This window comes from Mastacembelus armatus, chromosome 7 (genome assembly GCF_900324485.2).
Source record: "Mastacembelus armatus chromosome 7, fMasArm1.2, whole genome shotgun sequence".
In the NCBI taxonomy this organism is placed as follows: Eukaryota; Metazoa; Chordata; class Actinopteri; order Synbranchiformes; family Mastacembelidae; genus Mastacembelus; species Mastacembelus armatus.
The window spans coordinates 19,198,442-19,213,870 of record NC_046639.1 but is presented as its reverse complement, the minus strand read 5'-3'; the positions used below and the strand labels follow the sequence as shown (position 1 = coordinate 19,213,870).

General features: G+C 45.1%; 1 protein-coding gene across 1 annotated transcript in view; it reads left to right on the top strand.

Moving 5' to 3' along the window:
• Window positions 1-1,143: 1,143 nt before the first annotated feature.
• Window positions 1,144-15,429, top strand: part of skia (v-ski avian sarcoma viral oncogene homolog a) — a 65,307-nt gene continuing 51,021 nt past the window's right edge. Inside the window, exon 1 of the mRNA XM_026332143.2 lies at window positions 1,144-2,501. Within this exon, the coding sequence (XP_026187928.1) occupies window positions 1,596-2,501 (906 nt within the window). The 5' untranslated portion in view covers window positions 1,144-1,595. The remainder of the gene's footprint in view (window positions 2,502-15,429) is intronic.

The following is a 15,429-nucleotide window of genomic DNA, read 5'->3' as shown; positions in this document are numbered from 1 at the left end:
ATATGTAGTTCATATGAAGTGGATACCTGGAAAAGAACAGGAAGTGGGTGAAAAGATGACTGGTAATAACAATCTAAACTTCATTGATGAGTGATTTAGGGCAGCAGAATCTGAAGCAGTGATTTTAGTCAGTGAGAACATTTTCAGATCATTTCATGATCTACACACATTAGAATGTTTCACAAAACGAAAAAAAGTAAAAGTTAGGAGTGTTCAGAAGTACGCTATGTATAAAAAGATGTCAGTTCACATTTCAAAACTATTGCAACGTAGAAAATTAGAGCCGAGTGAGGAAATATCAGCCCCAAACGTAAGAACTCAGTAGATTATTGTACATGTCAGTGGTGGAACGCAGCCCAATTAGTACATTTACACAAGTGCTTTATTGAAGTACATATGTGAGGTATTTGTACTTGAGTATTTTCTACTAGTCTACTACATACTTGGACTTTGTAACATTTCAGGGGCAAATATTGTACTTAATGCCCAACTGCGTTAATAACCAATATACTATAATATTGGTAATATACTATAATGTGAAACATGACATTGTGAATAATGAGTACTGTTGATACTTTACAGTATGAGTACTGCTGATGCTGATACTTTGGTACTTTTACTTGTAACAGGATTTTTATACTGTAGTAAAGGATCTTAGTACTTTGAGTAACCGATTATTATCTGCACATAGTTCACACATGCTTCTTCACACCAATTAGAGTGAAGCAGACGAATGAAGTAACATAAACTAGAAATCGGATTATTAAGTAGTGTTTATTTTTCAGCGTTTAGTGCGGTTTTCCCATACGACGTGAACGCAGCATCCTTCCCCTCTCTCTCTCTCTCTCTCTCTCTTTACTGCTTTTTCTTGTTCTGTGCGCTCTGCAGGCCTAGCGGAGGGGGTGGTGGCCCGTTCCTGGAAGAGCCCGGCTTGCCTGCAGAGTCACTCACATTCCTGGCTGGGACTCAATGACTGAGCCAGACACACAAACACAGAGGGAGGGGGCGCATGAGAGAGAGAGAGAGACAGCGAGAGAGAGAGAGAGCGAGAGAGAGAGAGCGAGAGAGAAAGACAGAGCGAGGGAGCGAGTGCCATAGACTGGGGGGTGGGGGGCAGGCTGGCTCTCAGACTTCTCATCTCCATACAGTCAGAGTGAACTGCGGGGGCAGACGGACTGGATTGCAGCAGCAGCAGCAGCAGCAGCAGCAACAGCAACAGTCCTCGACAGCGCAAAAAGCCTCAAATGAGGATTTTCTTATCGAGCTGTATCGACCCATAACTCAGGCGTCTGGTTCTTTTCCACCGACAAACGCAACTTTTGGCTCCAGTGGAGTTTTCAGAAACGTTTCCCCCTCAGATATGGACAGTCGGCGAGCCGCTGCAGGGAGCGACTGGCCGGTGTTCACTCAGTAGCCACGGGAATCAAACTGTAAACTCACCGTCTGGGACTTTTTACTGGATGTTTGATGAAGCGCTTCGAAATTTTGGTTAATTCTGGGACACCGTGGATCCACCAGGTTCAGGATCGGATAGATACTCGTGATTCCCTGCCGACGACGAGAAGGATTTACGCGTCTAAAGTTGCAGGAAAAACATGGAGACTGTAAGTCGGCAGAGCTTCCAACCTCATCCGGGACTGCAACAAACTCTGAAGCAGTTTCACCTCAGCTCTATGAGCTCTCTCGGCGGACCGGCGGCTTTCTCTGCCCGGTGGCAGCATGAGCTCCTCTTCAAGAAGGACGGTAAGGAGCCCGAGCCCGTTCTGCAGCATCTGCCGCCGCCGGTGATGCCTGGTCCGCTGTTCATCCCGTCGGACCGCTCCACGGAGAGGTGCGAGACGGTGCTGGAAGGCGAGACCATCTCCTGCTTCGTGGTCGGCGGGGAGAAGCGACTGTGCCTGCCGCAGATCCTCAACACGGTGCTGCGGGACTTCACCCTGCAGCAGATCAACTCCGTGTGCGACGAGCTGCACATCTACTGCTCCCGGTGCACGGCGGACCAGCTGGAGATCCTCAAAGTCATGGGGATCCTGCCCTTCTCGGCGCCGTCCTGTGGCCTCATCACCAAGACGGACGCGGAGCGGCTCTGCAACGCCCTGATCTACGGAGGCGCCTACCCGCCGCGCTGCAAGAAGGAGCTGAGCGGAGGCGCGTTGGAGCTGGAGCTCACCGAGAGGAGCTTCAAAGTCTACCACGAGTGCTTCGGCAAGTGCAAGGGCTTGTTCGTGCCGGAGCTGTACACCAGCCCCAACGCAGCATGCATTCAGTGCATGGACTGCAGACTCATGTACCCGACCCATAAGTTCGTGGTGCACAGCCACAAGGCGCAGGAGAACAGGACTTGCCACTGGGGCTTCGACTCGGCCAACTGGAGGGCGTACATCCTCCTGGGGCAGGATTACACGGGGAAAGAGGAGAAGACCCGTCTGGAGCAGCTCCTGGACGAGATCAAGGAGAAATTTGACTTCGCCAACAAGTACAAGAGGAAAGCATCCTCCAGGGTGAGTTGGTCCTCATGCTGTAGCCCGCCTCACCACGGAGCCCTGATTTATTCCTTTACTGTGTGCTGCTGCATCCTTGGTTTGTTTTCGTTTTTCCATTTTATTGCATCCAGTTTAAACGCTGTTGGTCATTTTCTTTTATTTTCATTTGCTGCTCAGTTAAAGCCTCATAGTCCAGTCCATTATTTTTCAACATCTTATGTACTAAACAGCCAGCAGGTTGATGCATGTAGCGTGTTAAAACCAGGTTTTGGGGTCCGGGCAAAAATTTACAGTAGACCTGTCCTGAAGTGGACCCTGTGGCCCCTGTGAAACTGGATCTGGCCCTGTTGGAGAGCATTAAAAAGGTTTGATTGTACCATCTAAATCAAATTGTTTGGATGCCTGCTGTGTAATACATATCTGTCAGGGGCCAAGAGACCCCTCCTGTAGAGAAACCGCTCAGTATTTGGTCATCATTGCCATATTGTCACTAATTGGGGCCCATCCAGCAGTGACAACAAAACACCTCTGACAGCAATAAAGCCATTATTTGCCTGTGAAACACCTCAGGCTTGCTTTTATTGGTCTGTACTGTAAATACAACCTCATTTACCAACAAATGCCTCAATGGGTAATAGCAAACAGCAGTTGGGAGGGGGCGGGGGTAGATTAAACATGAATTACATGAAACCTAGGAAATAATTCTTTCCTACTTCTGATTGAACGGTATTTCCTATTTCCTACACACAAACACACTCACTCACTCACTCACTCACTCACTCTTCAGTGGAAGAGAAGCTTTCTGTTTCTCCGTCTGCATCTCTGGTTGTGTGTGTGTGTGTGTGTGTGTGTGCTCCCATGGGAGTCAGCAGTCAGCAGTGGGACTACTGTGATAAAATTGGCCAGTTTTGTGTGTGTGTGTGTGTGTTAGTGGAGCCTTGTGTGTCACATTAAATGTATGTAACACTGGCCTGTCTTGTGTCCACTTTGTTCTCTTTGAAATGTCTGAAAGATCAGATTTAGAGCATCCATGTAGGTTTTGGCTCTGCAGGTTCCCTGAGGTTTTTGTGATGGTGTAGTACTTCCAAACATATGAAGAAGTTCAGACATTGGATCTGGTTTTCTGACACCCCCCTCACCCTCCCCGCCCCAGTCCTGCTTTTTTTTTGTCTGATTGAATGTAAAGCTGTATGAAGGGATTATAACCTGTGTTTGGTGTGAAGGCATGAGTTTGCAGTGAGGTTAGCTGGGTGGTAGACTGATTAAAAAGAATCCCACCCCCCACTTCACCTCTAGAAAAAAAAAGGCCAGTGCGGCCATTTGCATGAACTGTTACACATGAATGGAGTTGATGAAGCAGGGTTTAGAAGTATTGTGGTGGAAACATAATATGATCCCAACAAAGGGGAGCATTCAGCAAACATCAGACCCATCCCCCCTGAACATCCACCCACCTCTGAAACACATGCACTCGCACTCATCTCTCTCCTCTTACCCACTTTTTACTCCAGTCTGGTTGAAAGCGAGCAGGGTCAGCAGCCTTGTTGATGAGGCACAGAAAGCAACTGCAAAAGTGTTTACAAGCAGCTTCCCTCCCGTCCTCCATGGAGGCTTCTTTCAGGGGACTCTGCCAGAGAAAGAGAAATCAGGGAAACCCTTGATGTCCTTAAGAGTGCCAAAGTCCTACCATGCATGGTGAATACCCACTCTTGGCACACACTTTCATTCAGAGTCGAGTGGGCATACCTCAAGGACCCCCACTTTCAGGGGCCTCTTCTGTTTTTAGAAGTGCCGACGGGACACCCAAGTGTTAAGCCCAAGGCTCATTTGAGCCCCTGCCCCACTTTTAATTCAACTTCTTCTCTTTTTTTTTTTCCCTCAAGGACCTTGTTTGAGGAAACACTAATGAGGGAATACATGCTGGGTAGGAGTTGACGAATATTGCTCGACTTATGGCAACAGAGCTCCACTTTGTCAGCACATTTCAGCGCAGCTGAGGTACTTTGAGAATGTTCTTAGAGGATGTGAGGCAGAGTGCTAGACTGCGTCTTTCTGCTTTCTGCCTTTCAGCACCCGAGAAAATGCCGTCATCCACATGCTGTCAACCCGACAACTGGGCAGCTCCGTGAATATTAATGAGGCTGTTACAAAAGTTTAACAGCAGTCGTGCATGCAGACAGACACAGGAAGTGATATTGCCGCATTTCCTTGCAGACGCTTTTTTTAAGAGCTTCCTTTGAATCACAGACCACTGGAGTGAAAACAGCTTTTCTCTTTCTGCAGCACGTCCGCATTTATGGATGAAGCAAGAATTTGCAATAAAACTTCATTCTCTGTTCTTAGAGGAAGTGAGCCACAGTGCTGATTGTAAACAGAAATGAGCAAATGCAGTGAACTGTTCAATTGTTTAAATTAGTTTATATGTTGGGTGTGGAGCACTTCTCAGACTTGCTCACGCCAGCCCATTGCTGTAAGTCTTTTGGTTTCTGGCTGGTACACATGTGGGTGGCACACATAATCAGTGGCTTTCCGCATCAGGATGTTTAGATAAGGACTGCGGCTGCAGATTTTGGAGGTTGCTAACTTTATAATTTGCCCTCAAGATGATGTGATTTCTCCACAGTCTGTCTGTTTAAGGGAGATATGAGAAGGGGGTGGTGGACGTTTGGGCTCAAGCTTGACTCATGCTTGGTACAAAACCAGCAGGTTTTACATCAGAGTTTCTTGTTTGGGTGCTGTGCAGTCTCTGTTCTACAGCTCATTCAGTGTTGGAAAAAAAAAAAAAAAAAAAAAAGCAGGCTTTCTCTGCTGAAGTCATGGAATTGAGCACATTTGTTTTACAGATGGATGCTGACCTAGAGGCAGACAGGCTGTCAGTCTACATTTACATTCCAGACCTGCCACTCCTTCAGAAAGGTGAAGCTGGTTTACACGACTGTTCTATGAAAACCCTCTTCACTTGGCCTAAATGAAGCATGTAGCTGTGCATGCATGTCCTTATGGCTCAGCTGGAAAATGGTGAAAACAACAAGGAAACCCAGACTTCCTCTAAGCCGGTGATGAATTTTCATTTGGAAGTGGTGGGAATCAGATTGTTTAGAAGACAGACATGTATGAAGACTCCAGAGAAAATGATACAACGCTGTAGAAGCTATGTATTTGTATTTATGCTCACTGTGCTGACACCCAGCACATTCCTGCAGGCTGTTTCCCTGCTTTATCCTGTGGCCCACTACAAAAAAAGCTGACTAGGGTTATAACCCTAAAGCATTATGCCCAGAATACAGAAAAAAGGAGACAAAACATTTGTCTTTTAATATTTAGTTCTAAAACGTTGCACCCAAATATCTGGCTGCTATTCTCTGGCTGATAAAAGTTCTTCTTTTACTTGCATGGCCACCCCCACCCCTGAGAAGCCTTTGCTGCTGCTCGGGATAGCTGGCCTCCAGCTGAAGGGGCTGCTTGTTTCTGGGGGGAGGTGGGGCAGTGGCGGGGGCTTAGAGGAAGTGAACTCCCCAAGGGGATATAGGCCTATGTCCTGTTTCATATGCAAGGCGCAGTGCTGGCTAAGCCTGCTGACATCCAGCCATGTCCACACAGTGGACAGGACAGCAGCTGGTAGCTGTGCATTTCAATGACAGCTGAGGGAGTATCTGAATTCTATTTTTGTGGATGTTTGGCAAAATGCGACTGTTGCAAAAGGCTGGTACTGAGCTTCAATTTGTCCTGATTGTGTGGGTGTGAGGAAAGGCAATTTTAGCAGATTCAATGCAGCATTTTCTATTTATAGTGCGTTTTCTGACTGTCAAATAGTAGAATTTGGGATATGTGTTATGTGATTTGAAAAGGAAGACGCTACCACTTTAATTAGGCCTGTATAATAAGTTATGTTGTCTGGCCAGGCCGCCAGTCCCGGTTTCTAATAGACAGTGACTGAGGGCCAGAGAGATCAATGCTGTATTGACATGGAGGAGACTTTATGTCAAGTGTGACTGAAAACTCCATCACATCGTAAGCTCAGTTAGTGACAGACCAACACACGAAGATCTTCCTAAGTGGATTTCACTGGCTCATTGAAATAAATCATGTTACATTAAAAAGAATTTAGCTGTAAATGTAGATTTAGGGTTGGATTCTGAGAAAAACTATTATTCATATAAAGAAAGACACATTTTTAATGATTACAACTGTAATTGTTCTGGATTGTTTACAAATGAAAGTGTGTCATTAGTAATATATTTTATGTGTTGAAAATTTGAAAGAATTAGTTTCCACATATGCAGACTCACCAATAAAATGCTTTCATTTTTGTTTTTTGTTTTTTAAAGCAGGAAATCTCCTGCAACTAGGTTGTATATATTTTACTCTTTTTTTCCATATTCTAGGAAAACCACTGAATGGTGTGTGAGCGAGGTTCCTCGATGAAAAAATCTAGAGGAACAATTGTGTTGGAAAAACTGAAAAGTGTGCGTGATGGTTTGATGTGCCTTTCAACATCCGTCTCAGCCTGTGTTTCCAGCGTAACTTGCGACATGAAAGCACTGTAACACACACAACAGAGAGCGACAGAGTAATACAGGTAATAGAGCCTGATGTGTCATCTGGAAAATTTTCAAAAAGCGGATGTAGCAGTGGAAAATGAATTAAGTGCAGTGATTCTCTTCATGCAGCATGTCTCTCTGCCAGAAGCTGTTTATTTCAAGGCCTGTAAAGTTCTGTGAACAAAAGGGATTTTCCCTGTTGTTACTTGGTTGTTCAGAAAGGAAAAAAGCATGTAGAAACCAGTACTGTATTTGTTGGTGGTTGTTTTTTGTAGGATTGTGACTTTAATTTCACCTGAGAGACCAAGCCATGGCCAGCTTGTATGTGTTTATGGATAATGTTCATATTTTCTACACCGACCAGTTCTGTGAAATCTCCCAAACCACACATGGAGCCTGACGGCTTTCTTTCAGCCCCCCATAGGGCAGGGTCTTTGATATGACAGTGCCTAAGTGTAAAAGATGTTGCCTGCTTTGTCACATTGGCATCAAATGCCAAATGTTTACTTAGCAAGAAATATGTCTGCCAAAATTTCAGAGGATACATTCAGCTAAATCCCTACGACAAACTACATTAACTAATCTTTAATTTAAGTGGAATGACAGACTTCTAGTCATCTTGAACCACAAACTATAAGTCTCACATTTTCAGTGAGTTTCACTCACTGTTCTGCATGTTACAGCTCAAACAGCAAACAGCACAAAGCTCTTTCAGAAGGAGAGAATTACTGAGGAGAACAACACAAGGAGAAGTTTGAATCCTCCACCTCCACCTCCTCACTGTGGCGCTCCCAGCCCCTGTCTCCCGCAGCAGCATCTTCACGTGACTATTGGACAAGCGGTTGGTTGACTGCTTCATGAAGAGCGAGGATGGAGCAGTGCTGTCCACAGGAAGAGATCAGGGGCAGGGGAAAGAAAACAAGACTCTCTGGGGCTACCTCCCACTTACCCAACATTCTGTTAAAAAAAAAAAAAAAAAAAAAAAAAAAAGGGGGATAAACTGGTTCCCAAGAAGTAGTCCATGTTTCTGTTGTTGTAGGCAACTATGCATGCAATCTGTCTGCGAAAGTGGAGCACGCAAACCTCAGAACAAACGCATTAGAGGAGCCAAGAGCATGTGCTGAAGTATTTCAGAATATTCATAGCCCTCCAATAAAGCGTGGAACTAACAAGCGCATTCAGCTTGCCGTGGCTATTTTTAAGTGTCTGAAGGACCTGGAGCGCGTCTCACTGGGATTCTTGTAAGAGCAGCATGGGCGGGAGGAAGAACCCAACGATGTTTTCCAGGTGTTGCGTGGAAAAGAAGCTCGTCCTCGCTCAGATGATGCAAGTTGATGTGCGACTGGGCTGTTGGCTCGTGAACGATTCTGTGCATATTTCTAGTGTGCATACAATATTGATAATTACTGTTACTGTAGTTGGTGAGGTTTTGAGTGCTCATTTAATGAGAGGATTTTGAAATATTCATCAACACACATGCCCGGCTGTTGCCTTAACCACACATCACCCAGCACCATCCTCTGACCTTCCTCCTTCTCTACCATGCCCTGCAGTTTCTTTACTGGGGATTCATCAGTGATGCTTAGATGGAAGGACAACATCATGCTGAGTTTGCAATTTTGTGTCTGCCAAGGAGCAGAAAGCTCAAAGCTACACACAGAATTTTAATGTCAGACCAAACAGTGAAGTCCACTCAGTTTACTGGCAAGTGACTTCGCAGGTGAAACCCTAATGATGTCTTCAGGGTTTAACCAAGATGCATACGTGTCTTCTGTCCTGTGACTTTGCAGTGTGGATCTGTAAAACTCCTCCACCGTGTGTGTGTGTGTGGATTGCACGCATGATAAACATCTAAGACATAATGGAGAGCAGTTCTGTTATCTGCATGTTTTGACGTGGAGGCTTGTATTGCACTATGACACAGCTAAAAGTCAGATCCAAGATTTTTTTTTTCCCCATGTCTATATGAAGCGTGGGAAAGATACGGTGTCTGACTGTGATCATGCTTGAGAGGCGTCAGAGCTGATATCCACGCAGGACATGCTTTTCTTAGGAAAGACACAATCATCATACTGTCTTGTTCTCTTTCTTCATCTGCTATCAGCACTTTTGACCTGATTGTTCATGGGAAAACATGTTTAAAGGCACAGGTAACTATGTGGCGATGAACAGAAGGAAAAACTGCACCAGTTAATGTTAAAAATGGGATGATGGGATGGGGGGTTGACTTTGTGCTGCGTCAGCCCAGAAGCACCCTTTGTATCTGATAGCACTACCCCACCCCCCCATCCATTTTTCCCTCACGCACCCATATGTTTGGAAGAGCAGCCAGCACCACATGACCTTTCCCTCCGTAAATAAAGAAGTGACCCAGCTCACCCCCTGCTTCTCTTAAAGTGCAGTCAGCCAATCATGTGCTGCAGATCAACTCCCATGGGGCAGATATCTGTCTGATGAAAGCAGCTAGACTCTCATATACACACACACACACACACACACACACACACACACACACACATACACATTTTGCTATCCAACAAATTAATGTCTGGTGTCAACTTAATGTGTGAAAGGTGCACCATATCTGTGCACCCACATCCAAAGACACATGGGAACATTTGAATGGCAAAGCCTTCGTCGGCCTCATTTGGTGTGTGCCTTTGCACAGGGCTGGTTGGGCGTATGGTTTGTTGTGATGCGTACATGCGTTTGTGCGAGTGTGTGTGCTTGTTTTGTGCCTGGATCAGCTGTAGGAGCTGTAGGAGGAGATTAGCATGAGCTCACTGCCTACTCATTTCCATCCCCATCTGCCTGTCTCCCACAGTGATGTTCCCCACCTCCCCCACCCCTAACCATACAGACACGAACACACGCACACACACACACTCTACAATCTACACACAGACATGAGTACAGACATCCACACAGCACCAAGATCCCACCCCCGCAATGCCTCCTGAGTTTATAATGAATACAGAAGCAGACAGAATCGTGTGCAGGAACACACACACGCACACACACACACATACACACAGATGTGCCAGCTGCGCCGGCTGTGTGTAACACCTCTACAAGGTATTGCCTAGAACGTCCTCCTATAGTGTCATGTCAAAAGGAAGTGGTCCATCTAAGTGCTGGAACAACAATCCACGGATGGACTGTTTTCTCCTAAATTGTGTCAGAGTTTGGGAAGGACAGGTAGGCAGAGAGATTTCAAAGCTAATAATAAGCTGTGTTAATCTTATTTTTGATTGAACTGGCACGATTTCCTCTCTGAGGAAGCTGCCAAGTCAACTCAGCAGCTTTAAAATATCTCTGTCGGGTGGATGGGATGGTCGTAGAGATGAGAGATATGGATTTTTGATTCCAAGAAGCACAGCAAATTGAGCACAGAACAGCACCACTGACCAGGTTTTATCCCCCATTTTCTTTATTTTTTTCTAAATATTCCATTAAAATTCTGCTGTGGAAAACCTGTGGTAGATGAAATCCATTAATCCTCATCGTCTTCTGTTCTATTCATTAATAGAGATTATTCTTGTCAAAAAAGCATAACTGAAATGATTAAATCTCAATTTATATTAGCCTTAACCTTAGTCTACAGTGTTTTTACCATCTGACTTGTCTTTTCTGTCTTGGTACAAGAAAATTCAGTACATGTACTGACAAAGTTTCCATTATAGATCTGCCGTGTCCCACCACAGTATTTTCTTTTGTCCCAGCAGTTTGAGAAATCTTATCTTATCACTATGTGGCTGAAAGTTTTTCCTGCACGTGTGTGTCCATCAATGGCGAAGTTCGTTCAACACAAAGCCTAGTTTACAAATGCTTCCTCCTTTTCCTTTTGAGCACAGAAGTTGCATGTGAGGGACTTGTAATAATGTGTCAGCCATAGGTCCCGGCATAGATTAGAGTCTGATGGGCCTTGAGGTTTATTTTCTGACTTTGAGAAGGCAGGCTGGGTCCTGGGAATCCTTGTTGTGTTTTTTTTTTTTTTTTTTGCATAGGATTTTTCAAAGGAACAGGGGGTTGGGTTGGGGGTCACACTGGCTTAGCCTTAGCCATGTGGAAGGGAAGCTACCAAGAGCTCTATGAGGCATTGTTATGAGAGTACGTGGTGGTGGTGCTTTTTGGGGGAGGAATAGCTCTTCACTGGCTAGCTATTGTCACCCCTTTTGTGGTGGGCATAAGCTGTGGACCTGTGATTGTGGGATAGATAGAGGTGATAACCCCCCCTTCCCCTCCAAACTGCCTGAGTCATGGACTAGTGTTCATTGTTTGCCCCCTCCTCAGCCATCCTCCATCCTCCCTCTTGCCCATCTTTCCTGGATGATGATGATGTTTTTTTTCCTCACTTCGTGTTGGGCCAAGCAGTTTGAACAAAATAGCTCAGTGCAATTTTAATGACCAGTGGTGCAATTAAAATTTAAATTGCATTTATATGCTGAGCCTTAAGATTTAACGACAGTGTTGTAAGTAAATAAATACAAATAAAAGGCCTCACCTGAGGGAATGTTTTTATACCATCAGGACATACTCGTCTTAATTAATTGTGAATGTCCCTTCAAAAAATGATAAAACTGAAATCATCAGAGAGGAATTCATCAGAAGCTGCAGGCAGTTTGTTACTTTATAGGCTTTACACTGCTGAAAAGCTACCAATGAGCCATTCACTCAGGCAGGGCAGTCCAGTGCATGTGCGTGTCTTTTCTTGGAAAAGGTGATTGTTCCTGGCAGTGTAGTCTACAAACACCTCAGTGCTTTACGTTTGCTTAGTCTGCTCTGACTCATCGTTGCATCTAGCTGCCCTTAGTTATGTTAAGGCGGGATGGGTTAATTTTAAACTGGATTAATCAGGCGGCGGACCGACCTGCCTTATTGATCCAACAAAGCAACTTTATCCTGAACTTTGACTTACCATTATAACCTTTCTCTGTTTATCTGTTTTCCATTTGTTTGTAAGAAGTGCAGTGTGGCCAAAGCTGAAAAAGGATTGGATGTTAATAGAGTCTGTGTAGCACATGGGAAGTCTGGAGGATGGGGTTGCTGGGTTTAAAGCGAAACCAGTCAGTAAGGAGCAGGTCTGGGCTGGTTCCAGTTGGTTAGTGCATAGAGCAGGGTTAAATCCAGCTGGGGGGGGGGGGGGGGGGGGGGGGGCAAGGGAAGTTTAGTCTGACAGAAGTATTCAGCTTTCATTTAGGCTGCCTGGGCAGAAACAGAAACAGTTTGTGCACCGTGGCCACACCTCAGCTACGGCTTCTCAGGAAGTGGAGGTGGAAGGCATGTGTGTGTGTGTCCAAACTAACCAGGACTTCTTAGTGGAGGCTGTGAAGGGGTAGAGCTCAGTAGGCTCAGTTTACACCTCAGGAATGAAGTGTTGGAAACAAAGGCTTATAATGTGGTTACCATCCTTCCTCCAGACTGGCTGGGCCATTCCACCCCTCCAAGTCACCAATCTTCTGAATTAATCCATCCCAGCCGCACTTTGGCAAATGAAGCAGCCATGCAGTTGCTAATTAAAACAAAATGCTGAAAGGGGAAACCTCCTCTCAGCACGGACGCCGGCTTCTCAGGTTCAGGAACTCCTCCACCAGGCCAAGATTATGCCCGCTTCCCCCAAGCCACCCTTCCCCCATCACGTGCACTGTTCATTTTTTATTTATAAAGACACACACACACGCAGACACAGAAAATTTAAACAAATTTCTGCACATGGCCGCTAGGCATCCTCTTTCTATACACACAGCCATACAGGCATACACATGTACACATATACTCATTCTACTCCTGTAAAGCAGACAATGGACTCCTTGAAGCTCCTGGCTTATAATTAATGTAATTGTAGAACTTCTAGACAAGGTGTGTAACCGCCTCCAACCCACAGCAAGTACAAAGACGTTACTCTCAGCATCTTCCTTCAAAGAAACACTGCCAATGATATCTTGAGTAGTAGGACATCTGTTTATATAAAGCCCGCAGCAGTTTTATGTGTCAAATGTCAGTGTTTGTGGGGCGGGGGAGGGGGTCAGACAAGCTGACTTATCCCATGTGACCTCTAGCCTTCTCACTAGGCTCATCTGTCTGGCCTGTTTAATTATCTTCTCTCTCACACACACACAGAGGTCAGGGCTGCATCTTTTGCCACGCCACCTCCACTCTCACTCCCTTTCCTTACTTCCTCCCGCCCACTCTTCTCTCAGTTCCCTCTCTCCAGGCACGGCTGCATGATGTCTGCATGGCTCTGCAGAGGATTAAGGCTGTGTCACACATTTATCCAGAATTACAACAATGCAAAGAGTTGCGATGGTGCAGGCGTGTAGTTTCAAACAATGAAATGCAGTCTGGGTCGTCTGAGAAGAGTCAAAAACAGTGCGGTGGTTTGTAATAGTCACAGATAGGATTTTGCAACTGGAACTTTATCTTCATTGCATTCTCAAAAAATATAGATTATTCCATAGTACTGTCACTATGAAATGCTTCACCACACATTACATGTAAATGATCAATTTTGAGTACAGACATTACCATACTTTTGAACTGAAATAACCTTTTTGTGCAACCGATTTGCGGCTGGGACCTTGTACAATAACTCTCCCAAACACAGCTGAAGAGATTTGATTGGCATACTGCAAAAATATGTCTGCCACATGTAAACAGAAGTAGTTACATTTTTCATAGATATAATCAAAGGCATGCAAGGAAGTTAGATCCAGAGATGGTTGGTCCTACAATGTTTAGTCTCAGCTGAAGGACAGAGGCAGAGATGTTATGTCTCTCTGTCATGTTGCTCTCTCTCTCTCTCTTGACCTTTTGTGTTTTCTTGAACTGGTTACTTCCCCTGTGTCAAGCACCCTCCTCTGCTCCACTAGACCCCCACCTCTCACTGCGTCCACCGTCACTGGCGAAGACATCCAGTTCAGGAAATGCTGTGAAACATCAGACTGCACTTCCTTCAGCTATCAATACATCTCAGGTCCAGCAGACACACACCCACAGTGAAGAATGTACGCTAGAGGCACACGTTTCTTCCTTAAACTCACACACCTGCTGTTGCTTCACAGTGTATGCATCGAAGAAAGGTTTTTATTCACAGCAACTTGCAGTAACAGGGTGAGATATAGAACAGTTCTCAGTAGGTGGGTAGGGGGCCTTGTGCACTTCAGGTTACCTCAGTGGGGTTCGGGAGGTTTTTGAACATTTGTGAACTGAAGGTAAAATCAAATATGAAGTGAGCCGATTTTGACTGGAAAAAGACTGAATGTGCTGCTGCAGCTGTGCAAGAAGCATGTTACAGTGATCAGAGGGATGTTACAGTTGTCAGAGAGATGTTACAGTCAGAGATGTTACAGTCATCAGAGGGATGTTACAGTCAGAGAGATGTTACAGTCGTCAGAGGGATGTTACAGTCGTCAGAGGGATGTTACAGTCAGAGAGATGTTACAGTCAGAGGGATGTTACAGTCAGAGGGATGTTACAGTCGTCAGAGGGATGTTACAGTCAGAGGGATGTTACGTTCAAGAGATGTTACAGTCAGAGAGATGTTACAGTCGTCAGAGGGATGTTACAGTCAGAGGGATGTTACAGTTAGAGGGATGTTACAGTCAGAGAGATGTTACAGTCGTCAGAGGGATGTTACAATTGTCAGGTCAAGACTACCAAGAGTTGACTGCCATATTTGATAAGCCTGATAGGACCTGATCTTTCTAATGTTATAAAGTACAAGGTGACATGACTGAGTGACAGATCAGACATGCTCAGTGATAGTCAGTTGGTCATCAGTCACACTCAGACTGACAATGGCGGAACAGCTGGGTATTATCAGCACAGCAATGATAAGAAGAAATGTGTGAGCATACAATTAGACCAGGGATATCAGATTAGCAAGATAAAAAATATTTAATTTCACTCAAATTTAATCAGGTTAAATCAATCATTCCAATTAAATGATGTAAAAAATTACAATTAGCATTGTCGCCCATGTTATGTCCTCTTAGCGGACAGTTTAATTTCATTGTAAATCATGCAGTAAAATCTTCTAGTCCACACTGTTAATTTCGCCTCCATGGTTGATTGAGACAATGAAATGAAGGAGGGATAGGTGGATGGAGGCATGATGGATGCACTGGCCTTTCCTCCTCCTCCCCAATGGCAATAATGAAATGATAGATCCCTGATGTGGATGGGAGCAGAAGTGGAGGGATGACCTCACAGCCACCTAATCGCCGCTGAGGGACAAACCGGCGGATAATGTGTCCATTAGCCTTCCCTCTGCCAGAGGAGAGACCAACCTGGCTGGAAGAGCGATAGTGAGAGAGAGAGGAATGAGGTGCAGGACAGGAAGCGACACAGAGCTCTTGCTTCTCAGCCTCTGCTTTGACTAAATTCAACACAATCCTCATTTATTG